General features: G+C 43.0%; 1 protein-coding gene across 1 annotated transcript; it reads left to right on the top strand.

Annotated features, from left to right (window-relative positions):
- The first annotated feature begins 10,101 nt into the window (after positions 1 to 10,101).
- On the top strand, positions 10,102 to 20,447 carry LOC101105788 (pregnancy-associated glycoprotein 1-like). Its single transcript, XM_042238259.1, has 8 exons — positions 10,102 to 10,200; positions 11,438 to 11,552; positions 11,655 to 11,773; positions 12,964 to 13,033; positions 15,612 to 15,735; positions 18,315 to 18,456; positions 18,544 to 18,642; positions 20,340 to 20,447. The coding sequence occupies exons 1-8, from the start codon at positions 10,102 to 10,104 to the stop codon at positions 20,445 to 20,447; spliced, it is 876 nt and encodes a 291-aa protein (XP_042094193.1).
- Positions 20,448 to 24,984: the final 4,537 nt, after the last annotated feature.

The following is a 24,984-nucleotide window of genomic DNA, read 5'->3' as shown; positions in this document are numbered from 1 at the left end:
CTGGAATCCTGTGAGATTAAAGAACTCCATGAGTCTCTAGACATAAGCATTTTTCAAAATTCAGCTTTTAATTTATATAGTGGTAGAGTTAATTTACAATATTGTATTCATATTAGTGGTATGAGTAATTAATTCCCTTATACATACACATGTATCCATTCTTTCTTAGATTCTTTTCCCATACAGGTTATTACAGACTATTGAACATAATTCCTTTGTTGTACAGTAGGTCTTTGTTGATTATCTATTAAATAAATTACTATACATATATTAATCTCAAACTCTGAATTTATCCCTCTCCCACCTTTGCACTTTGGTAGCTATAATTATTGTTTTGATGGAGGTAAATGTCTATAGGCACTTTTTGTATCAGGGTCTGTTCTTGTGAGAGTAAAGTGGCCAAGGAAAGCAAGCCTGAGAAAGGCACATTTTAGATGATGGTAAATGTTGGGAAGGACCTGGCCATGCAAATGCTGGGAGAAAATTATTGTAAATGTGGAAAGTAGCCCCTGCTAAGGACCAAGGTAACCAAGGTTTATAAATGTCTACCCTTCCAGTGCCAACCTTCCTTCCATGCTTTGAACTTGGCCTGCAGGTCAACCACCATGACATCATCCCATGCTTCAGTTGTGAGTTAGCAGCAATGAGGCATGTCAGCCTTCCAAAGAAGCGAGAACCTGGGACTATCACATGGCTGAATATGCTCTGGACTCAGGGAAGTGTCTACAAATTGGTTATCACAAGGAGCATCAGGTGGCAGGAGCACCACCAATGCCTCTATTTCCATGTACTTGTTCTCAGGAGTAGAAATGCCAAGGAACTGATAGAGCAAAAAACAAGTAATGACTCTTGTTTCATCTTGCACCATGTGATTCCCATGGCCCTTTGACCACACTACTCTGCCCCAAAACTGTTTCCTCTATTCCTTCTTCAAAGGTGGCTTATGAATAACAGCACCACCTAACTGTGAAGCCTAGTGGATGGAACTCAATTCACAATCAGCTGGGACCCAGAGATGTCCAGTGTTGTCCTGTATTTCTGTCCTTTTTCTACAACCAGATTCATAAAGCAAACTCCTGAAAAAACATAAGTGTGACTGTAACCCTCTCAAGGCCTTTGAATCTCCAAGGGCTATATTAAGCATCAAAGAGGGAACACATCCATTTCATCCAGGCTAGTCTCAGACCCCAGCTTCGCTCAGCCAGGGGTTCCCTGAGGAAACATAAGACACTTATCTAAGTTGCCAGAAGGCTGAGAAAGGAATGCTTCTCGCTTGAATGCAGGTGCATGTTACCCAGTCACCCAAGGCCTGTGTTGTGTGAATGAGGAGTGGGAGCTCTTTGAATTTAGAGTTGGGAGTGAATCAGTTACCACCTGCAGGACTGCCTCCTGGGGTCACTACAGCTTAGGCTCCCCCACTGTGCCTGGAACCCAAAAGAAATGGCCCTGAATATTGCTTTCCTGCTGCTACATGGAGACAGGTCTGCTGATAAAATCAGAACCAGACTTGAGTGGCAAAGGAAAGAAGCTTCCACTCTGGTGCTTGCAGACATCTGAGAGCTACCCAGCAGTGGATGCAATTGAGCTTTCTCTCATCTTTCCCTTCCTGGAAGTCTCCTAGCCTGGGAACCAGAGTTCCTGGGTCCCAAGTCTTCACTAACTTACCTGCAGCCTTAAGGTGAATCATACACCCCAGGGTTCAGTTTCCCATCTCTTGGATGAGGGAGACTGTACTTGCTCCAGAATACTTGTTCCAGATTGAAGTTCAGTGACAATCAGTGGACAAGTGGCTCCAAGCTGGTTGTCGCTGAGGATGCTGAGGCTGCCTCTGGTGGGCAGGGGGCTGTAACTCTCTGGTGATATTCATGGGTTCTTGGCTCAAGACTGGGAGTGGTAGACCACTTGGCACACAGCTGCTGTGACATTGAGGACCTTAGAGGCCTTGCCTCCTGCAACTTACCATCATTTGGGTTCTGTGGGATGAGATCAGGTAGTTATAATCAGAAGTTACCAATGGGGAAGCTTGTAGAATCCTCAGCAGAACCCAAATTAGGATAACTAATCATCTCTCCTAAAAAACACTTGGAACAAGATATACCAGGACTCTTAGACAAATTTTGTAGTATTTTAAATACTATTCAAAGTAGGTCATCTTTTGGATGACCTGCCATTTGCTCTCTGGCTTGGGATGATACCCACAGTTAGAGTGGAATCAAAGGGCTCCTGGGGGAGGCTGTCTCTCTCCCTATGACTCATTAGCAATGAGTAAAGCTCTATCCCCTCCACATCTGGAGCAGAAATTAAATCAGGAAGGACACAACCTCCAAGTTTAACAGGAAGACTCAGGTCGGTCTAGCCCTCAGGTAGGCACTATTTTTTTTCCCAGTGCTTCTTCCTTCCTTCCTGGGTCCTGTGCAGCTGCCCACCTCCTGTTTATTGGGTTGTGAATTCCTACAACCTTCTCTGGCAAATATCCATGCAGCCTCACTTGTGGCTTCGTCTCTACCCAGGCCTTATCCCTCACCAGCAGATAGCAATAAAGAAGGGAATGAATGGAAGGGTCTGCCCAGATCATTCTTTCTACAAATGTCTGCATTGATTCTCCTTCTAGACCCTGTCCTGAATCATCTAAATCTCCAACTAGATGACTCAGTAGCTTAACAGGGGAGTGGAGATGCAGGTAGGGTTGGAGGTAAAGTTGTTAGGTATGGGGGTGGGATGGTTTTCAGATGACAAGAGAGGAGTTGGAGGAAGGAGCATGTGGTCGTCCAAACACTCACTTATTGGGGACCTGCCTGAATCTGCTATCTTGGGCTCCTCAGGGTATCACTAAAACAGAAAATTCATTCTATAAACTTCTCACTACAAAACAACTTCAAACATAACAAATATAAGAAAGAAGAGAGTCATGAACCCAATATTTCATCATTTGGCCTCAATAACTACAAGACTAAACTCTTAGTCCCACAGGTTGTCACAGACAGGAGATTAAGCAACATGAAGGTGGTGGCCAATTGAGTTCCCGGTGAAGAGATTCTTGACTTGAATCAGGTGTTTCTCTTCTGGCTATGTTTTCCTTTGTGGTGGTGGAAAGGATTGAGGAAGAGGGAGAATATGAGAGAAAAAGAGGGAGAGGATAATCCCATCATGAGGGACCACCATCAAAACCCCATGTCAACCTGAGTATATCCCAAAGGCCCTACTTCTTAATACCATCAAATTGGGAGTCAAGGGTGGACACAATTCAATCCATAGCAGCTATGCAGATCTGTTTTTAAATCAAGACAGACCCTCATTTCATTCTCTCTTTTGCTCCTTATTCATTTTTCCTGAAGTGTTTTATGGACCAGATGAACATTTCACAAAATATACATAATGAGTATTTGGGGTAAAATAATAGGATGTGAAAAAATGCTCTTTTGTTCTCAATAAAATTAACATCTAATACCCAGTCTATGTACAAAATTTCATAATCCTCAAAAAGCAGTTTTCAGAGTTTATTGAAAGAATGTAGTCATATTTTGCACTTGGTTGTTCTCCTTTAAGACTAAGCAGCTGTTTCTCTCGCAATTTTAATGCCAATTATTAGCTCAGAAACTGGGCAGAAGCAGGGTGGTTTGTCTTACAGAATGTCCCACTATTGGGTTAAGAGCAGGAATCCACAAAACCAGCATGGTGGGTCAGGGCCAGTACCAGTCCTTGGTTTATTAGGAAACAGACATCCACAGCAGGAGGTGAGCTGCAGGCCAGTGAGTGAGGCTTCATCTGTATTATAGCTGCTCTCCATCACTCTCTCATCACCCCCAGAAGGGACAGTCTAGCTTGTTTTCCTGGAACTGTGTGTAGTTACATAACTTATAATTAATAGAAACAAAAAAAGCATAAATAATCCCTTGCATTCCTAAACACTAATAATGAGAAAATAGAAAGAGAAATTAAGGAAACAATTCCATTCACCATTGCCATGAAAAGAATAAAATATTTAGAAATATAACTACCTAAAGAAACTAAAGACCTATATACATAGAAAACTATAAAACAGTGGTGAAAGAAATCAAAGAGGACACTAATAGATGGAGAAATATACCATGCTCATGGATTGGAAGAATCAATATAGTGAAAATGAGTATACTACCCCAAACAGTTTATAGATTCAGTGCAATCCCTATCAAGATACCAATGGTATTTTTCACAGAACTAGAACAAATAATTTCACAATTTGTGTGGAAATACAAAAACCTCGAATAGCTAAAGCAATCTTGAGAAAGAAGAAAGGAACTGAAGGAATCAACTTGCCTGACTTCAGGCTCTATTACAAAGGCACAGTCATCAAGACAGTATGGTACTGGCACAAAGACAGAAATATAGATCAATGGAACAAAATAGAAAGCCCAGAGATAAATCCACGCACCCATGGACACCTTATCTTTGACAAAGGAGGCAAGAATACACAATAGATTAAAGACCATCTCTTTAACAACTGGTGCTGGGGAAACTGGTCAACCACTTATAAAAGAATGAAACTAGAACACTTTCTAACACCATACATAAAAATAAACTCAAAATGGATTAAAGATCTAAACGTACGACCAGAAACTATAAAACTCCTAGAGGAGAACATAGGCAAAGCACTCTCTGACATAAATCGCAGCAAGATCCTCTATGACCCACCTCCCAGAATATTGGAAATAAAAGCAAAAATAAACAAATGGGACCTAATTAAACTTAAAAACTTCTGCACAACAAAGGAAACTATAGCATGTTGAAAATACAGTATTCAGATTGGGAGAAAATAACAGCAAATGAAATAACTGACAAACAACTAATCTCAAAAATATACAAGCAACTCCTGCAGCTCAATTCCAGAAAAATAAAAGACCCAATCAAAAAATGGGCCAAAGAACTAAATAGACATTTCTCCAAAGAAGACATACAGATGCCTAACAAACACATGGAAAGATGCTTAACTTCAATCATTAACAGAGAAATGCAAATCAAAACCACAATGAGGTACCATTTCACGCCAGACAGAATGGCTGTGATCCAAAAGTCTACAAGCAATAAATGCTGGAGACTGTGTGGAGAAAAGGGAACCCTCTTACACTGTTGGTGGGAATGCAAACTAGTACAGCCACTATGGAGAACAGTGTGGAAATTCCTTAAAAAACTTGAACTAGAACTGCCTTATGACCCAGCAATCCCACTGCTGGGCATACACACTGAGGAAACCAGAATGGAAAGAGCCACGTGTATTTCAATGTTCATCACAGCACTGTTTATAATAGCCAGGACATGGAAGCAACCTAGATGTCCATCAGCAGACAAACGGATAAGAAAGTTGTGGTACATACACACAGTGGAGTATTACTCAGCCATTAAAAAGAATACATTTGAATCAGTTCTAATGAGGTGGATGAAACTGAAGGTGATTATGCAGATTGAAGTAAGCCAGAAAGAAAAACACCAATACAGTATACTAACGTATATATAAGGAATTTAGAAAGATGGTAACGCTAATCCTGTATGTGAAACAGCAAGAGACACAGATGCATAGACCAGTCTTTTGGACTCTGTGGGAGAGGAAGAGGGTGGGATGATTTGGGAGAATGGCATTGAAACATGTTACATATCATGTATGAAATGAATCGCCAATCCAGGTTCTACGCATGATTTTGGATGCTTGAGGCTGGTGCACTGGGACGAGGCAGAGGGATGGTTCAGGGAGGGAGGAGGGAGGGGGGTTCATAATGGGGAACATGTGCATACCTGTGGCAGATTCATGTTGATGTATGGCAAAACCAATACCATATTGTAAAGTAATTAACCTCCAATTAAAATAAATAAATTTATATTAAAAAATAAAACATATGGATGATGTGAGCTAACAAACAGGTAATCTTTTAAAAAATAGCTTAAATATTGATGATTATTTTCCTTTCTCAGTGCTCAGAATGGTTAGTTGGTGCCCTAATAATCTACCACAGTGCAAATTAGATGTTGCCTATTAACATTTGGACACATTCAGCCAGCTTAAAATTAAATATTAAAAAACTAAGATCATGCGATCCAGCCCCATACTTCATGGCAAATAGAAGGAGAAAAGGTGGAAGCAGTGACAGATGTCTTCATCTTAGCCTCTAAAACCACTGTGGATGGTGTCTGCAGCCATGAAATCAGAGGACGTTTGCTTCTTGGCAAGAAAGCTATGAGAAACATAGTAAACAATGTGTTGAGAAGCAGAAACATCATTCTGCCCAACAAACCGGTAGATGTTCAGCCTTTTCATTTGGATTCCTAAACATTCTGTCCAGTCCCCATTGGGCTTCTAAGTGCCTTAGCTTTCTGGTCCTTCACGATTCCTGAGATTATTTTGTGCATTTCTTTATCCAGTCCTGAAATCAGCCATCTCTTTAAGAATTTAAGCATTGTCTCATGGGAAATGCATTTAGAAGCTACATGTTAGACCTCAGAATAGTCACTGTTATCAAGTTGTCACTCCTTCTAGGCTTTACAGTTGTTAAACGAGGAATTACGAATTTTCCTTTAAAAGTAAAATAAACATGAACATAATTAGTTGGTACAAACTTATGCTTTCAGTTCAAGATTTAAGACAGCAGGGTTTGAATAAAACTTCATGTTATGTGTGAACGTCTTTTTCTAGCCACTGAAAGCCTTACTTCAGAACATTAGTTTTAATTATTGTCTTGCTTTTACCTGTTAACATGCTTATGATTCTGTCACAATAACAGAAGTTATGAGGAACAATAAGTTGTTGAATATGGTTTCAGATTTCTTTCCTGTTTTTCTTTGTTTTGTTTTGGATGGGCAGTGTTTTTGTTAGAAGATATTACACTCTGAATGTAGTCATAATTCTGAATTTTAAAGCCACTTAAGTAATGTGTTGTTATGGGCAGCTAGTCACCAACTTGATGCAATCAGATTTATCAGTCTCTTTGTTCTCAATTTGTTCAGTTCAGTTGGTCCTTTCAGTTGTGTCCGTGTCTTTGCAACGCCATGGACTGCAGCATGCCTGGCTTCCCTATCCATCGCCAACTCCCGGAGCTTACTCAAGCTCATGTCCATTGACTTGGTGATGCCATCCAAACATCTCATCCTGCCTTCCCCTTCTCTTCCTGCCTTCCCTCTTTCCTAACATCAGGGTTTTTTCCAATGAGTCAGTTCTTCCCATCAGGTGGGTAAATAATTGGAGCTTCAGCTTCAGCATCAATCCTTCCAGTGAATATTCAGGACTGATTTAGGATGGACTGGTTTGATCTCATTGTAGTCAAAGGGACTCTCAAGGGTCTTCTCCAACACCATAGTTTAAAGGGCATATATGTGTGTCACTTGTCAGTGATGTCATGTTCCCCCTGTTGCAATTTAACTACCATAACTGAATTTAAACAACATGCAAAAATGAGGATTAAGTCACAGTGCCCCATCTAAACATACCTGGCAACAGGAGAGGCCCCTGTTGTATTCAAGGGACAGGTATGGATAGATCTCAAGCAGGAATAAGCCCTGGGAGTCTTGGATGAGTCATTAAACACGATTGTATTTACTTTGGCTGCCTCAGTAGTTTTGTCTTCTTTGATTGGGAAGGCATTTCAAACTTATTTTTTGCATGTTTGGTTTGGCAGACAAAATTTTTCATGACATAGACCCTATGGGGAAATTATATCAGAAATATATCCATTTATCTTCAGCAGTTAAATTTTGTTGGTTTGTATGTCCCTGATGACCTTTCTTTATAAACAGAAAGGAAACACACATGTTCAGTATGCATTCATTCTCTTTTTAAATCAACTGACATGACTTAAATTCCTCTCTGTCCCCACTGCCCTCCCAACTCTAGGCAAGAAATAAAATCCTGCAGAGACTGAAGGCTGATTTCAGCACATCACTGTGGAGATTTCATTCCCACGGTTTTTTGGGGAAAAAAAAAAACAAAAACAAAAAACAGTTGCTAACATTAAAATCAGTAGATTGTACATAAATATCCAAAATTCTGATTCTCTTGAAACCATGGCCAACTGGCCTGCTTTCCAGCACGGGTGAAGTGGAGGAAAGGCTGCTCCAGTGGTAAGGCCAGTGTAGCCCAGGGTTCAACATGGCCACCTCGTCCTAGTGTCATAACTCCTGCCTCCTGGGGCCATGACTTAGTGAGAACTAAACTGCTAACTCTCTTAAGATAAAGACTACTTTTGTCTTCATCAACTTTGACTTTGAAGCCTTTAACCCAGAACCTAGCACACAGTTCTTCCTTGTACGTTTGTTGGATGTTATAAAATATCTTGTGGATACATAGGACATTTCTTCCAATATTGAAACCATGCAATTGAAGTACTGCTCTGCCCTAAATCTTTGATGCAGACTGGCATCATAGGTGCCCCTGATGTCTGCCATTAGACCCACTACCTAAAGCCAGTTGTATGTCCCTGGGCTGTCCCTGAAGTCTTCACTTCGCCATTTGACAACTTATCCTCCTATTATCTCCTATCCAGTGAAGACAGCAATGCATATCCCATGAAGTGGTTAGGGAGATGACATGAAATAACGAATGTCAAGCATGGCCCTTAGTATCTATTTTTATGATGTACTTAGCAGTAGTTTTTTTTTTTTTCCCCTCCAAGTAGGCAAGGTTCTCCATCTTCTTAGGTGTCCATGCAGATCAGCTTGATTTTCCAGTCAAACTTCAAGGAAGAGTTTACAGTTCAATGCTCTGTATTCTGAGAAGCTTCAAAGTCCACTCGCCAAGGACACTGATGAAGGTAGAGATTTTATCGAGACCTTTGTGTTTTTTTCAGACCTATTATTGGCCCAAAGGGCTAAACTAGGGCATGCCAGAGCATATATAACTAGGGCCTCCTGGTCACCACTACATGCTAAGAACATGAACTTCCCTGACTCCTTGGAGCCAGGAAAGAAACATGAAGTGGCTTGTGCTTCTCGGGCTGGTGGCCTTCTCAGAGTGCATAGTCATTTAACTATGGAGACTGTAAGCCACATCATCTTTCTTTCTGTGATTTTTTTAAATCTGATTTTTCTTCTACTCATCAGGTCTAGGATGGAATGGAATATTTCCCTGGCAACCTTAGAGTTCAGCCCTTAAATATTGATAAGTACCTTGCTATAGGAACTGTGGGACCCAAGGTTCTTGGTGTAGACTTGTATAGTTGCACAACTCTGGGGTCCAGTCATGTCATGACTTATTGAAATTGGAAATCTTTGCCATTGTTCAGAGCACAGTCAATGCAGATGTAGATGTGGTCCTATGGAATAGCACTTTTCTACCTTTTATTTAGCATGTCCTCTTTGTTCCCTCTCTACTTCAGTGTGTATATGTCCATGTCTGCATCTCTGTATCACTATCATTTATCTCTCTATCCCTTTGGAAGTTTCTGTGAGTGGATTTCTCTCTGTGGTGTATTCTTTTAACTTTTCTTTTAATTTTCTATGTTTCCTGAACTTGTTCCATATCTCCTGGATTCTTCTTTCAACTCTCTCTTCTCTTTCAACTTGGAGAAAGATTGGGAGAGCTACTTATTCACTGTTTTATATCTGATGAGCAGTGTGACCACAGCCAATTCACAAACCCCTTGCATTTCAAATTCCTCCCTTGTAAAAGAGGATAGGAATCCCCCTTCTACCTCCTTCCCTGAGCTTCTATGAGAAGGATACAGTGGGATGGCAACAGCAAAGCTAATGACTGTCATTTTTGAGACTTCTTATTTATCTGATACATTATATCCATCACTTCACTTATCCCCAAGATATTCTATTTGGAGGATTTGAATCGTTACATTCCATCATTTTTCCAAAGGGGAGACTGAAACCCCACATGATCGTATGTCTTACCCAACATTACAGAAGAGAAGCTTTATTCAAACCTACGTCTTTGCCATGGAATATTCATAAAATTCTTATAATAAGGTGACTCATAAAAATGATTAGAAAATACACAGTGCCATTACAATGACAGTTATACCTTAACACTGACAGCTAAATGTAGCATCTTCTTTGTTTTCTGTATCAAATGTTTGGTGAAAGAATACTTCTAAGGAAAGTGAAGACCATGAGAAATACCTTCAGTGAAAAAAAATGCTGAACAATTTCCTGAAGGGACATGTTTACAGACTGTCTCAGTTTTCTTCTCGTGGCTCAACTATAACTATTCACCCCCTGAAGAACATCATGGATGTGAGTGTTTTGGGAGGATGGTGCTCCACAGCGCCCCCTGGTGCTCTAGCCTAGCACTGGGGCTCATCTGGAGATGCCACGTGAGATGTTGGAGGCAGAAACACTGGGCCAAAGGGGCCCCACGCAGAGGAGAAGGCACTATCATCCTCAACTCTTGTCTTGGTGACTGGGCCCAGAAATTATCAGGTGGCCTGTAAACATCCACTTCTGTGTCAAAGATGTGTCATTAGTTTGAGGGAGATTGTTCCTTCTGAGCAGAAGGCAATGGCGACCCACTTCAGTCCTCTTGCCTGGAAAAACCCAAGGATGGAGAGGCCTGGTAGGCTGCAGGCCATGGTATCACTAAGAGTCGGACACGACTGAGCTACTTCACTTTCACTTTTCACTTTCTTGAATTGGGGAAGGAAATTGCACCCACTCCAGTATTCTTGCCTGGAGAATCTCAGGGATGGTGGAGCCTGATGGGTTGCTGTCTATGGGGTTGCACAGAATGGGACATGACTGAATCAATTTAGCAGCAGCAGCAGCAGTTCCTTCTGAACTAAGGGAGTCATCTAGTTACGGATGAAGAGTGACCCATATCTGATCAGAAGGTACAAAGCAATTGTGAGTAACCAGGCAGATCAATTCAGTTTCCACAGAAGCAAGAACCACAGCTGTAAAAAGTTACTGAACCCATATTCCGTATAAGGCCATCAGAATCTAACACAGCACTTACTGATTTTAGATTAGAAAACAGGCTTATTTTGTCTTCAAGAATGCCCATGCCAGCCTGAGAGATAGGCAAAGAGTAAATACATGTCAAATGAAAGGGTCACTTGTGTGGTGTTCATTGGATGTGATCTGAGTTTAGAGGGAGTGACTGGGGTTGTTCAAGAAGGACCTCCTGGAAAAGGGGGTGCTAAAGCTAGGTTTGAGGAGACTACAGTGTTTCTCAAATGAATGCACCAGGACTTCCCCGGGTGTCCAAAGGGGCTGGAGTTCCAATGGTTATGCCTCTGCACTTCAAATGCAGGTTGTGCCACTCCAACGCCCGGTCATAGAATCAATATCCTGCATACAATGTAGCACAGGAAAAAAATATCAAATGCAAGCACCTCTGTGATCAAAGACTGTGAGCTGTATGGTGGTTAGAAAGTGATCTCAAGAGATATGTGACACCCAATGGGAGGCAGCAGTGTGGGAACAGAGGGTAGCCAGTTCTGCACTAACCCACTCCCTCCTTCTCTGTGTTAAGCTCTATATGGGTAAAGTCACCATTGGAACACTCCCTCAGGAGTTCCAGGTTATCTTTGACACAGGCTCATCTGACTTGTGGATGACCTCCCTCTTTTGCCCCAGTCCAGCCTGTTGTGAGTACAGACCCCATACCCACTTGGGGACCATCCTTCACTTGCCATGCCACCCTGTTTCCACCCTTGGCACCTGATGACACTCATCTCTTTTGTCTGTAGCTACACAAGTTAGGTTCAGACATTATAAGTCTTCCACCTTCCGGCCTACCCAAAAGACCTTCAGCATCGCCTATGGATCTGGGAGCATTGAGGGATTTCTTGCTTATGACACCATTTGGGTAACTTTTAAAGAGAAGCTGAGTCAGGACTGGCTATGGAGTGACCCCTGCTTGCAAAACAGATGCAGGGCCATCTGTCAGGACCCTTCCAAGCTAATTCCCATAGATATTGGCCATCTTACCCACAGGATCCTGTTCCTGGGAAGGCAGTGCCCGTGGTGACACAGGAGCAAATGAATTAGCTAACCCAAGGAGTGGTTTGAGGTGTGGACTTGCAGCTCCTCTGCCCATGAGCAGTTCAAGGCTCATTTTGCTGGGAGCGAGAAGAGGGGGGGAAAGCATCCACTTTTATATTCACAGACTGTTCCAGGCACTTTCAGGTAATAATTGGTTTAATCCTGCAACAACCCCACACAACAGGTGGTCTGATTAGCTCATGAGACATATGAGAAAACTGAGGTGCAGACAGAAAGGGCCTTGCTGAGGTCACACATGTGGTAAACGTTGGAGCTGGGTTGGGTTTTCAGGACGGCAGTTGCTGTAGGGTGTTTAGGGACAGGATAAAAGTGATCTGGGGACCCTGAGGGCAGTCAAGGGCTTCAGGTATCCATAGTGGGACACTGGAGGCCAGAGATGTCAAGGGGCCTGATATATGAGTTCTCACTCTAGGGTGCTTTTGAGAGTCTAATAAAATGTATGGCCTGTTTCCCCAAAGTACTTGAGTAGTTCCCCTCTCTCTCTCTCTCTCTCATACACACTCACACAAATACACACATATCCCCAAAAGTGAATTTCCCAGGCAGTAGTTTCATAAATCCCTGCAAGCAAGACTGTGTTTTTGGCTTCTGTCTTCCTGGACAGATGCAGAATCCATAGTACCTTACAGAGAATTCAGTCCATTCCTGTCATTAGGTCATAGTGATGCCAGAGAAGGCTACCTTGCTCTCGACTCATTTTCCACAAGGGGGCAGCAATGGGTCCTGACCTGACTCGGTTCCCCCACCTGTACAGAAGACACAGGCCAATTTGACTCACTCAGGTGGTGTTTTTCAGATGGGCAGATGTTTTAAAATTCACAGCCTCTCACAAATGGAAATCAAATTCCCCTCCCAGCTTGGTCTAACTGTCTGAGGTCCACCAAAGACACAGCCCAACCTCAATTCTTCTCTGAGGATCGAATGGCAATGCACCCCAGCCCAGTCCTAACCTCACTTCACATATCTGTAAATGGGAACACTACTCTCCCACAGATTGGGGACTTTATAAGTGCTGACCAGCCGTTCGGTCTAAGCGTGGTGGAATACGTGTTGGAGATTGTGAGTGAAATGACACAAAGACAAGACACACAAGAGACAGACACAACTCTGCCCGGAGGAAAAATAACTGCAAGCAAGCAAGCTTGTGGTTTACATTTATATAGCCCCCTGGGCACAATTTCAGACTGTATGATTAAGCCTTTTCAGTATAGCGCATGTGCATAGATGTTATCCTACAGCAAAAGGGAGTGAAATTCTTGCTACTGCAGAGTCTGTCCAGAGCCCTTTCTTTTTCCTTATCACAAGAAGGGAATGTTTGCTCGTTTGCAAGGGACCACTAAACTCAAGGCTGTGTCCAGACTCCTTGGCAGAACGCCTCGTTTGCAAGCACGTTTAGCCCAGGCAGAGAGTCCCGTTTGCAGGCACATCTCCACTTTCCCTATTGTGGCCGCATTAACCCTTCATCTCCCCCTTTTTTTTATTTGCTTTAATAAATTGTAGCATGGTCTGGATCTTTTTTGCTTTGTGCTTTAGTTGTTTTTATTTTCATCATCGCTGGCAAGATCTAGGAGGAGTCTTATTTCTCCCAGCAAAAGATCTTTCTTTAGGAATTGCACTTTGATCAGCTTTTAATTTTTGACATTTTCTTTTTATATGACCAGGTTTTTCACAATGGAAGCAGTTACCTCCCTTTTGTGGTTTTATATCTTTGGCCAAGGCTGTAGCAAAGACATTAGTCTGATGTTCTGTTTTTCTTACTCCTGAACAGGCTCTGATATATTTAGCTATAGGTATACCCTGTCCTTTTAATGGTCCAGTATATGTTTGCATTTAGTATTTGCATTTTCAAATGCTTAAGTTTGTAATAATATCTCTGAAATTTTATCCTTCCCTACAGCTCATTTTACAGCTACCCTCAATCTTGTTAGAAAATCAGTATATGGCTCATTGAGGCCTTGCATTGTTTTAACAAAGGAGGGCTGGGCGTGGCCAGTAGGGACCACACGGCGCCATGCTCGTAAAAAGACCTGGCAGACTTGTTGTAAGTCCTGATCAAGAGTATTGAGCCTGTTTTTTTTAAAGCCTGATAATGGCCCTCTCCCATTAATTTGTCTTCGAGAGGACCAGGGGGATTTTGTCTTTTATTAATCTGAGACTATTTTTTAGCTTCTTTTTTCCACCAGCTACGAAGTTGCAACCATTGAGAACCCTCCAAGGCAGTGTGGGCAATAGATTTCCAATCTAACAGAATGATTAATTTGCCTTTTTCCAATGACTTCAGCATAGCCAAAACAAAGAGAGATTGAGGACCGTATTGCACTACTGCAGCTTTAAGATCTTTAAAAAATTTATATTTCAAAGGAGTGTATTGAATATTTATCACTTTGTCATCTTGCTGTCTCTGGATGGGAAATAATTGTGGAGGATCGATAAAACCACCAGGGGGAGCAGGCAAGTCATCATCATGAAGCATAGACAAAGGAAAGGAGAACAGACAATGTTCCCTGCCCACATTGGGCTGATCAACCGCAGTGGGGAAAAGAGAAGCATAAGGAGGAGCAGAAGGCACAGATATTTTCTCCTCCCTATGGGATTTTTACCATTCCTGGAATAGATGGGTCATTTTTTAAATCTCTTTGCCCTCCTCTGACAAAACTGAAGAAGCCTCCAAATCTGATTCTGAACTAACAGATGTTTCATCATTTCCAAAAGGAGGCTTACTTGTATCTTTACCTTCAGGCAATGCAGAAACCCTACCAACGTTTAGCACATCTTCATAAATTGCCTCTCCCTTTATTGAAGCATTAGATTTAGTTTCATTATCAGTAGATAGCAAAGTCAAAGCCTGTGTTATAGCATTACATAAAGTCCATAACTTCAAAGGGATCACATTATCCTTCTGATGTTGCTTTTTAAATTTTTTTGAATTATTTTCCATTCCTTCAAATTTAACTGTAATTTAGTTGATATTGAAACCAATGGCAATGTTGCTCCACCAAGCGAAAGAGCTCACTCAATCAACAAGTCGAGACCTTAACGCCTATGGAGTGGAGAAGTCCTTTGACCAACTCCATGTATTGTGTCCGTAATGATGATGAGGAATTCCCCATGATTTTCCTGAAAGTTCCCCTGCTATGGATTCAAAATCCCCCCGGGGTTACTCACCCTTTTGGTTTCACTTGAGCTCCACGTTGGGTGCCAGATGTTGGCGATTGCGAGTGAAATGACACAAAGACAAGACACACAAGAGTCAGACACAACTCCGGCCAGAGGAAAAAGAACTGCGCAAGCAAGCAAGCTTGCAGTTTACTTTTATATAGCGTCCCTGGGCAGAATTCCAGACTGTATGATTAAGCCTTCTCAGTATAGCACATGTGCAGAAATGTTATTGTACAGCAAAAGGGAGTGAAATTCCTGCTACTACAGAGTCTGTCCAGAGCCCTTTCTTTCTCCTTATCACAAGAAGGAAATGTTCCCTCATTTACAAGGGACCATTAAACTCAAGTCTGTGTCCAGACTGCTTGGCAGAACTCCTCATTTGCAAGCACGTTCAGCCCAGGCAGAGAGTCCCGTTTGCAGGCACATCTCCACTTTCCCTATTGTGGCCACATTAACCCCTCATCACGGGTTTGAGGGCAGAGCTTATGATGGCATCTTGGGCTTGAACTACCCCAACAAATCCTTCTCTGGAGCCATACCCATCTTTGACAAGCTGAAGAATCAAGGTGCCATTGCTGAGCCTGCTTTTGCCTTCTACTTGAGCAAGTAAGTCTTAGATGAACAATCCCTTTCTCCAAAATAGCCTTAAGATGCTTTCAGTTGCACGAAATTATAGAACACTTGATGAAGATTCCTGAGAGATAATATAACCCAGGATAAATATAGCCCTGGGCTGTACCTGACTTCACCACTGGCTTTTATAAATAATTTTTTATTGGAACACAACCCTGCTCCTGGGCTCAAAACCAGTAACTTGGTCTAGTGGGGGTGAGTGAGGAGGAAGACTAATGGAAGGCAACAGGAAACAAGTTGGAGGAAAAGCAATACGATTTGCTTATCAATTTGATAAGGAAGGAAGGAGAAGGATGGTGGATATCTTTCCAGCCTCATTAGCATTCCACTGGGAGCCCAGGAACAGCTACCCAATTTGCAGGAGCCAGGGAAAAATGAAAGTGTGGGACACAAAAAAAAACATGTGGGACCCCTTGTTCAAGAAATATTAGGCATTTCAAGACAGGGAGAGCAGAGGTGGGGTCCCTTCTGAGTGTGGGGCCCTTTGAACAGTAGAGGTCACAGGCCAGTGGTGCTAACTCTCAGTGACCTGAACGCACACCCTTAGAACTCCTAGACTTTGAGTTTCCTGAAAAATGACAAGCTGGACAGGAGAAACCCATTATGCTACAGCACTGTATCCTCTGAGTGCGTCTGAGTACTCAGGTTGCAGGAGGTAGGGCATCTTCAGTAGCTATAGTGGGTGGAGCCCAGCCAGGTGACTCAGTTTCTAACCTCATCTGTGCCACTCATTAGCCAGGAACCGACCTCGGTCTGGATCTCAATTGCTCCTAGACTCGATTTCTGCATCTGTACATGGGGACCTTATTAGGGCCTTGATGGGTGGACCAGCACAGCTCTCAGACAGTGCTGTTGTTACTGTCTTCAAAGGATCCCCTCCTCTCTTCTCTCTACACATGCAGGGCAAAAGGCAGTGTGGTGATGTTTGGTGGAGTGGGTAAATCCTACTGCCAGGGAGCACTCAGCTGGGTACCATTGATCCACATGGGCAACTGGAGTGTACACATGGACCAGTAACCTCTCCCTCTGAGGGTCAGCCCAAGTGATGCTCCCACTACTGTACATGGACACAGGCAGACACACTCAAATACACTCTTAAGACACACAGTCACACAGACATATACACCACCCACAATGACACAGACAGACACACAAACACATGGAAACACACAAGCAGACACACAAAAACATACACAGAGACATATATAAATATGCATAGCTAGTCAGAGACACACAAGCACTCACAGAGACACATACAAACACACATACAAACACATATATAAACAAACATACAAGGAGATAGATATGCAAACAACCAATGGGTTCATAATCCCCAGGCCTTCTGACCAGGGCTCTGACCAGGGTCCTCAAAGGGTCCAGAGAGGTCTGTGCAACTGGGAAAGGATTGCACCCACTGCCCTGTGAGGTGTGGAGCATGGTTAGAGGACTCTACACTGTGGTGAACAGAAGAGTAGGGAGAATTACTCCAGCCTCGACAGAGTTATAAATGACCAACTGTCCGGGGCTACCTGGACCAAGGAAGTTCTTAGTACAGATAAACGTCAGTTTAAAAACAGGGAAAGTCCTGAGCAAATGGGGAGAACTGGTGTCCTAAAGGAGCAACGACCGAGAAGTGTAGAGATTTGCTGAAGACTTAAGATGTGAAATAACTAATAAAAAAGACACCCCCACGTTCAATGGGCACACAGTGGGGCAAGGGCTATAACAGAGAATCAGGAAGGTGGGATCCAGTAGTGACCTGTAGACAAGAGGCATAATTGATAGGTTTCTCTGTGATACCTTCAGAGAAAAGCTGACCTGTCCTTTGAGTTTCTGTGGGCTAGTCATGTATTTCCTGGCCATGGTCTCAGGGCCTGAACTGGTTGTAGGAGTAGTGCTGGGAGACTCCCTCTCCTAGAGGAGGCCCTCTCTCCCACCACTATGAGAATCTGCTGCCCTTGCGAATCTCCAGCTTCACTCTTCGATTGACCTGTTATTTGTTCCCCACAAGATACAGCTCTCTGGATGTTTCTTATTGTTTTCTCAGTATTCTTTCACTCACTAAACAGACAAGCTTTGGGTATCCACTGTGTGCCAGGCACTTTAGAGAGGCAATGAGAATAAAACTTGCCCTCATGTCTAAGAAGGCAGATGCACAGGAATTGAGATATGCACATAGTGAATTGTGATTTTGGTACATGCTAGACATGAGGAAGTGTCTACAGAGACTGTCAATAAAGGAGACTGATAAACACCAGGTGAAAGACTTCCCTGAAACCATGACAATTAAGCCAGAATCTGGAAGATGAGAAGAAATTTGCCAGTCAAAGGGAAGGGGGCTCCTTTAGGAAGGAAGACCAGCTTGTGGCAAAGTGCGAAAGAGCCTGGTATATTCAAGTACTGCATTCAAGAATGTCGAGGAAGGTGCCGTGTCAGGAGCAAGGGAAAAGAGGACAAGAGACAAAGGGCTGTTTAGAAGACAGTTGGGAAGGGGGCAGCTCTGGGGAGACTCAGAGTGACATTGATGCTTGCTTTGTCACACTGTCTCTCAGCATCTCCAAGAAAAGAAAAGCTATTTCTTGTTCTGGCAGCTGCGAGGCCCTTGTGGATACTGCGACATCACTGATCCTTGGCCAAAGAAGATTGATCAATAACATCCAGAAGCTCATCGGTGCCATGCCACGGGGTTCTGAGGTGAAGGGTCATGCCTCTGAGTCACTCCCAGTCTCCACACACAAGAAGCATCTCCAGGGCCAACCTCTCTCCCTGTCTCTCTAAGAGAACTACGTTTCATGTTTTGTGGTCAATACCCTGTCCTCTATTATCTTCACCATCAATGGCATCAACTACCCAGTCCCAGCTCAAGCCTACATCCTCAAGGTGAGGGGAGAACCCTGAGCGGTGGTTCTCAAACAGGAACTTGCAGGAACCCTTGGGTTGCTGCTGGGAGGAAGGCGCCCTCTGCAGGCCATCTCGCACTATTGCAGATGCTGCTGAGCCTTGTGGCTGGCCAGAGCCTCCCACAAGAGGAACCACCTGAGAGTAAAGGGCCATCTGGGAGTCTGATCATCCTCAAATAAATGTGGAGACACCACGCCATGCTGGCATGGTGGGAGTCACAAGGAAAGGTGAACACTCAGGTCCTTAGTGTTCAAAGAGCTTCACTTCAATCTAAACCTTCAGATGGATGAACATGGAAAGACAGCTCTAGCAGTCCTTGAAATAAGTCATGTGACAAGGAGAATGGCTGGGGACATTCCCAGTGTGTTGTCCCACCATAAGGATTAACAGTCTCCCTTTCCTTCTCACAATTTTCCTAGCCTGGATGATAAATTACGTGGTCACCCTAGTTCTCGGATGTATCTTCCCCTAGCTCTGGCCAGGAGTCCTCTTTGTGAGTCAGGCTACCTGACCCCTCTGTGGGAAGGCTGGATGCTAATGTGAATAAACGGTGCACAGTGACTTCTCAGCCCCGGCACAGGGTGGAGGATTCATGTCAGCTCCCTGAGGGAGTTCAGAGCTGGCTGATGGGCTCCAGGAACACTTTGAGGAAGGGAGGGAATTTCAGGAATTCTAAAGCCTAAACTCATGAAGCCATAGGGAGGATTGCATTGCTCTAGGCAAAACTGAACTGGATTCCATGCAAATGGCATCCCAAGGTGCTCTGCCTTGGGGAACTGGGGACTTACCTGGGTGATGAGGGCTACGGACTCACCGGTGGGGATGGGGAACCAGAGGTTGTTACCCCACCAAGCCTGGGGTGGCCAAAGAGGGTGAGTACGGACTGAAGGAGGCTTCCCAGAATTCCTAAGTTAAGTCTTCAAGAACGTGTTGTGGGCACTGCTCTATTTAAGATGGATAACCAACAACGAGTTACTGTGTAGCACAGGGAACTATGCTTAATTATGTGACAGCCTGAATGGGCGGGGTATTTTGGGACCAGGATACATGGATACATATGGTTGAGTCCATATACTGTCCATGGGAAACTCAGAATATTGTTAGTCAGCTATACTCCAATACAAAATAACGTTTTTAAAAAAGTATGGATTGTGGGGATGCAGGAGGAAAATCAGCATTCTCTGCAGAGAAAACAAGAAGCAGGAGTCAGAAGGAAAGAAACAGGGAGAGAGGACAACTATGGACACTCTTTCTTTTCTAAAAATTTTATTGAACTGTGGCTAATCTTCAGTGTTGATTTAAGTTTGGCCGCATAGCAATGTGACTCAGTTATAAGCATACAGAAATATATATATTCTTTTTCTTATTCTTTTTCATGTGGTTTATGGCTAGATAGTTAATATATTTCCTTATGCTCTACAGTAGGACTTTGTTCTTTATCATTCCTCTGTATCCCCAATTCCCAGTCCTCCCCTCCCCAACACCCTTCCTTATGGCAACCTCAATCTTTGCCCTTTTTGGTTGTGGATGAACTCTCATATCCCCTGCTAATGAGAAAATCCCTTGATACTTATCAAAAGAGGGAAGTAAAATCAACAATTGTGCTGGGTCTGGATATCTGTGGGAGTCACATGTAAAGGCTCAGGCTGACTGGTGTGTGTCTCTGATTCCTCCAGGTTTCTAGAGGCCACTTCTATACCACCTTTAAAGAGAACAAAGTGAGGGCATCTAGAGAGACCTGGATCCTGGGTGACATCTTCCTGAGGCAGTATTTCTGTCTTTGATTGAGGAAATGACAGGATTGGCCTGGCACAGGCAGTGTAAATGCTTGGAATGGTTCAAGAATCAGTAAGGCCACTCCAAGCAAACACTAAATCACACTTAGGGTTCTCCTGCCCAGGATGTTGGTGAACTGTATTTGGTGGTCTGCAGATCCTATTGTGGTAAAGAATAAAGGGTTTCACTCGTAACGGTGCTGAAACAAATGGGTGCCACTGTTTGTGTCTGGGAGGTGTACAATGATCTGGAAGGATCTAGAACAAAGTCTGAATCACAGTTCAGAGGAGCCCACCTCCACATGGCTTCCAGGAAATGGGAGACTCATTGAAATGACTCTGGGAATCCAGGACACAAGACTCAGAGCAAATACAAAGATCTCTGTGACTGGACCCAAGAAATCAGAAGTCATCAGTTCTCTATTTCACACACTCACTCTTTCATTCCCTCTTCTTTGATGGTCTTAGCCTCACAACTTTCTTCCTTAAGGCTTCTACACCTAATGAGGAAGTCCAAGATACCTGCCCTAAGGTTTTATATCCTGATGGCATCTCTAATAAGGAAAGAAATACTGAAGACATCAGAGTTCAAGGGTTTTCTCTGAATGACCCACCTCAGATCACATGTATAGACCTAGATCAGCCGTCCTGGCAGGTCCATGGGATCTTATGATCCCATGGTCTTGTGGTCCTGATGCAGCAGCACACATGATTGTCAATTTCCTCCAGAAATACATGACTGAAGCTAGGGAGAGGCAGCCCCAAAGAAAGTGACTGGGAGATAGCCTAGGCCATGGACGAGTTTGAGATGACTCACCAACTCTACCACTTCCTCATTCAGAGGAAATATAAGGGGTAATGAAATAGACTCTCTTCATCCCACCTGACATGAGCTTATCACTTGGCTTCGCCTCTAGGGGAGTTTGGGTGAGGTGCTTCATGGAGAGCTGCTTCCCTTTTGTCCCACACCCAGTCACCAGGTCTCTGCACGTATGCCTGCTCTTTCCTTTCCAATCTTACTTGGTAAGTGATGGCCCCAGTGGATCCATGAGCCATCCTTCTCCTCCAGGGCACACGATGCCCCTTACTTGGACTTCAGTGCTGCTGGGGAGAATGCAACGCATGTATCTGGAGACCCAGGGTACACAGAGCATTCAGCCTTTCTGAGCTTCTCCATGGGTGGGGCTACAAACTGTTTGCTTGGAGCTGCCATGGTTAGGTACTTTTACAGTGGGAGCATCCATTCTTTCCACCTGGAGGCCCTCAGTAGATGCCTCAGCTGAGACAGCAGGGGTCAGAGTTTGACTTCTTTTCAGATTGACTGTTTCGATCTCCTTGTTGTATAAGGAACTCTCAAGAATCTTCTCAAGAACCGCAGTTTAAAGCTCAATTCTTTGGCATTCACCATTTCTTATGGTCCAAATTGCACATCTTACCTGATTACTTGAAAAACCATAGCTTTGACACTACAGACCTCTGTAGCAAAGTGAGTCTCTGCTTTTTAATACACTGTGCAGGTTTTTCATAGCCTTTCTTCCTTTCAAAGAGCAAGTGTCTTAATTTTGTGGCTGTAATCAAGGTCCATAGTGATTTTGGAGCCCAAGTAAATAAAATCTGCCACCGTTTCCACTTTTCCCTCACCTATATGCCATGAAGTGGTGGGACTGGATGCCATGAATGTTGAGTATCTTTTTGTGAATAGTTTTTTGAATGTTGAGTTTAAGCTAGTTTTTTCATCTCCTCTCCTCATTGAGAGGCTCTTTAGTCCTTTGCTTTCTATTATTAGGGTAGTGTTATCTTCATATCTGTGGATGTTGATACTTCTCCCAGCAATCTTGAGTCCAGCTTGGGATTTATCCAGACCAGCATATTGAATGATGTATCCTACATATAAATTACATAACTAGAGTGACAATGTATACCTTGTCATGCTCCTTTCCCAGTTTTAAATCTTTCATTTGTTCCATGTCTGCTGCTTTTTGACCTACAAAGAGACTTGTTAGAAGAAAAGTAAGGTGATCTGGTACTCCCATTTCCTTAAGAATTTTCCACAGTTTGTTGTGGTCCACACAGTGAAAGGTTTCAGCATAGTCAGTGAAACAGATGGAAATGTTTTTCTGGGATTCCCTTGCTTTCTCTATGATCCAATGGATGTTGGCAATTTGATCTCTGGTTCCGCAAACCATATTATATATCTGGAAGTTCTCACTTCATGTACTGTTGAAACTTAGCTTGAACAATTTTGAGCATCACCTTGCTAGCAAGTGAGATGAGCACAATGGCTGATAGGTTGAAAATTCTTTGGAGTTGCCTTTCTTTTGCATTGGAATGAGAACTGACTTTTTCCAGCACTGCGGCCACTGATGAGTTTTCCAAATTTGCGGACATATTGAATGCAGCACTTTTACAGCCTCATTCTTTAGAATTTTTAAACAGCTCAGCTGGAATTTCATCACCCTCCCTAGCTTTTCTTGTAGTGATGCTTCCTAAAGCCCACTTGACTTCATACTCCAGCATATCTGTCTTTATGTGAGTGACCCCAGCATCATCCCTATCCTGGTCATTATGACCATTTCTGTATAGTTCTGTGCATTTGTGCCACCTCTTCTTAATCTCATCTGCGTCTGTTATGTCTTTAAATTTATGTCCTTTATTGTGCCAATGTTTGTATGAAGTGTTCCTCTTGTATCTCCACTTTTCTTGAAGAGATCTATAATCTTTACAATTCTATTTGTTTTCCTCTAAATCTTGCACTATTCACTTATGAAGACTTTTTTATCTCTCCTTGCTATTCTCTGGAAGTCTGCATTCCATTGGATATATCTTTCCCTTTCTCCTTTGCCTTTCACTTCTCTTATTTTCTCAGCTATTTTTAAGACCTCCTCAGGCAACCACTTTGCCTTCTCACATTTGTTTTTGTTGAGAATGGTTTTGATGACCACCTCCTGTACAATGTTACGAACCTCCATCCATAGTTTTCAGGCTAACAGACCTAATCCCTTGAATCTATTTTTCATCTCCACTATATAATCATAAGGGATATGATTTAGGTCATAGCTGAATGCTAGTGGTTTTCCTTACTTTCTTCAATTTAAATGTGAATATTGTTTGCTTCTGCCTAAGCATTGCTTCCATATCACCACCCACCACTCCCAGTGGGTGTGGAGCAAAAACACACAATTTGAGGACTGTTACCCTGGATTTCTGCTTGGCTTTTCACATGCTTCACTGTGTGAGCTTGATCAAGTCTCTTAACCTCAGTTTTTTCATGCACCATGATGATAATTCCACCTTCTAGATTACATGTGTGCCTGCTAAGAACAAGTGGCCCTGAGAGGGCTTTCTGGGTTCCTGAGTCTGGAACAAATATGAATTATTCTGCCCCCTGGGGAGAAGGAAATCTTCTGTTTGGAGGTTATGGCTGCCATCCCCAAGGCTAAATATTGATTCAAGCCAAATGACATCTATCTCTGAACCCTGACCCAGAATTCTGACTGAGCCGATGCTTCTGTTTTCTGGGCTTCCACAAGAACTAATGATTACTGATCAGATTACTCCCTTCCTCGGCCTTACCAATCAGCCTTTCCTTGTCAACTACTTCTCCCCTGAAATCACACTGCAAGGAGGGTCCTAAAGGCTCTTTCTCTTTGCCAGTTTCCCACATCTCCAGCGTAGCAACAAGTAGCTATTATGGCTACTTGTCATACCAACAACTATGGCAACCTGTACAGTCCAATATCAGCCTGTTAAATGAATCTTTCCCCATTTGGCCCCTCATGTTTAAATTATGTATAGTTGCCTTAGTAACCTTCCTATGCTTGCTGTTTAATGTCAAAATATGTGTGGACCTCATCTAGTTTTCTTTTCCAAGCGTGATTTCAACCATGCAATGAAGTAACCAAACATTTAGTCATCTAACTACCCACAGGAATTGACAAAAGAAACCACCCTTCATAGATTTCTTGCTTGGTCCAAAACACCATTGAAGTGATCTGCTGAAACAATGGGATACATTGGCATGTACACTCCAGAAGGGACACTTTTTCTCTAGATTTGTTTTCCATCTAGTGCAGAATGCCAGGCATAAGCCTGGCCCTCCAGCAGCTGTTCACATAATTTTTGCAGACTCAGCCCACTCCATATCCCTCAGTAATATCTAAAGAACAGACTCAGTCAAAGTTCTCACTCCTGCAGAAAATAGGTTTTTCGTTTTTTAAGAAAACAATATTTGGTAACACATTCAAAATCTTGTGCTCCTTCCTTGGATTCAAGGACCTGCACTAGAGGATGGGAAGCATTCCCTTCCACCTAAATCTTTCAACACTCTCACCAGGGACACAGGCTTGACTGGACCCCAAAGACCTCTGCATGCTCCCTGATGTCCTGTGTATATCAGTTCAGTTCAGTCTCTCAGTCATGTTCTACTCTTTGCTATATCATGGGTGCAGCATGCCAGGGTTCTCTGTCCATCACCAACTCCTGGAGCTTGCTCAAACTCATCTTCATCAGGTCAGTGATGCCACCCAACAATTTCATCTACTGTCTT

The sequence above is a fragment of the Ovis aries genome, chromosome 21 (assembly GCF_016772045.2).
Source record: "Ovis aries strain OAR_USU_Benz2616 breed Rambouillet chromosome 21, ARS-UI_Ramb_v3.0, whole genome shotgun sequence".
Lineage (NCBI taxonomy): Eukaryota > Metazoa > Chordata > Mammalia > Artiodactyla > Bovidae > Ovis > Ovis aries.
Note: the sequence above shows the minus strand (reverse complement) of the source record. Positions and strands in the feature narration are given on the sequence as shown.

Excerpts from the sequence above, each read along its gene's own strand:
- LOC101105788 (XM_042238259.1), top strand. The coding sequence starts at position 10,102 with ATGCTGAACAATTTCCTGAAGGGACATGTTTACAGACTGTCTCAGTTT. Across the intron at positions 13,034-15,611 it reads ATACGTGTTGGAGATTGTGA|CTTATGATGGCATCTTGGGC; the intron begins GTGAAATGACAC and ends TTGAGGGCAGAG. Across the intron at positions 18,643-20,339 it reads CTCAAGCCTACATCCTCAAG|GTTTCTAGAGGCCACTTCTA; the intron begins GTGAGGGGAGAA and ends TGATTCCTCCAG.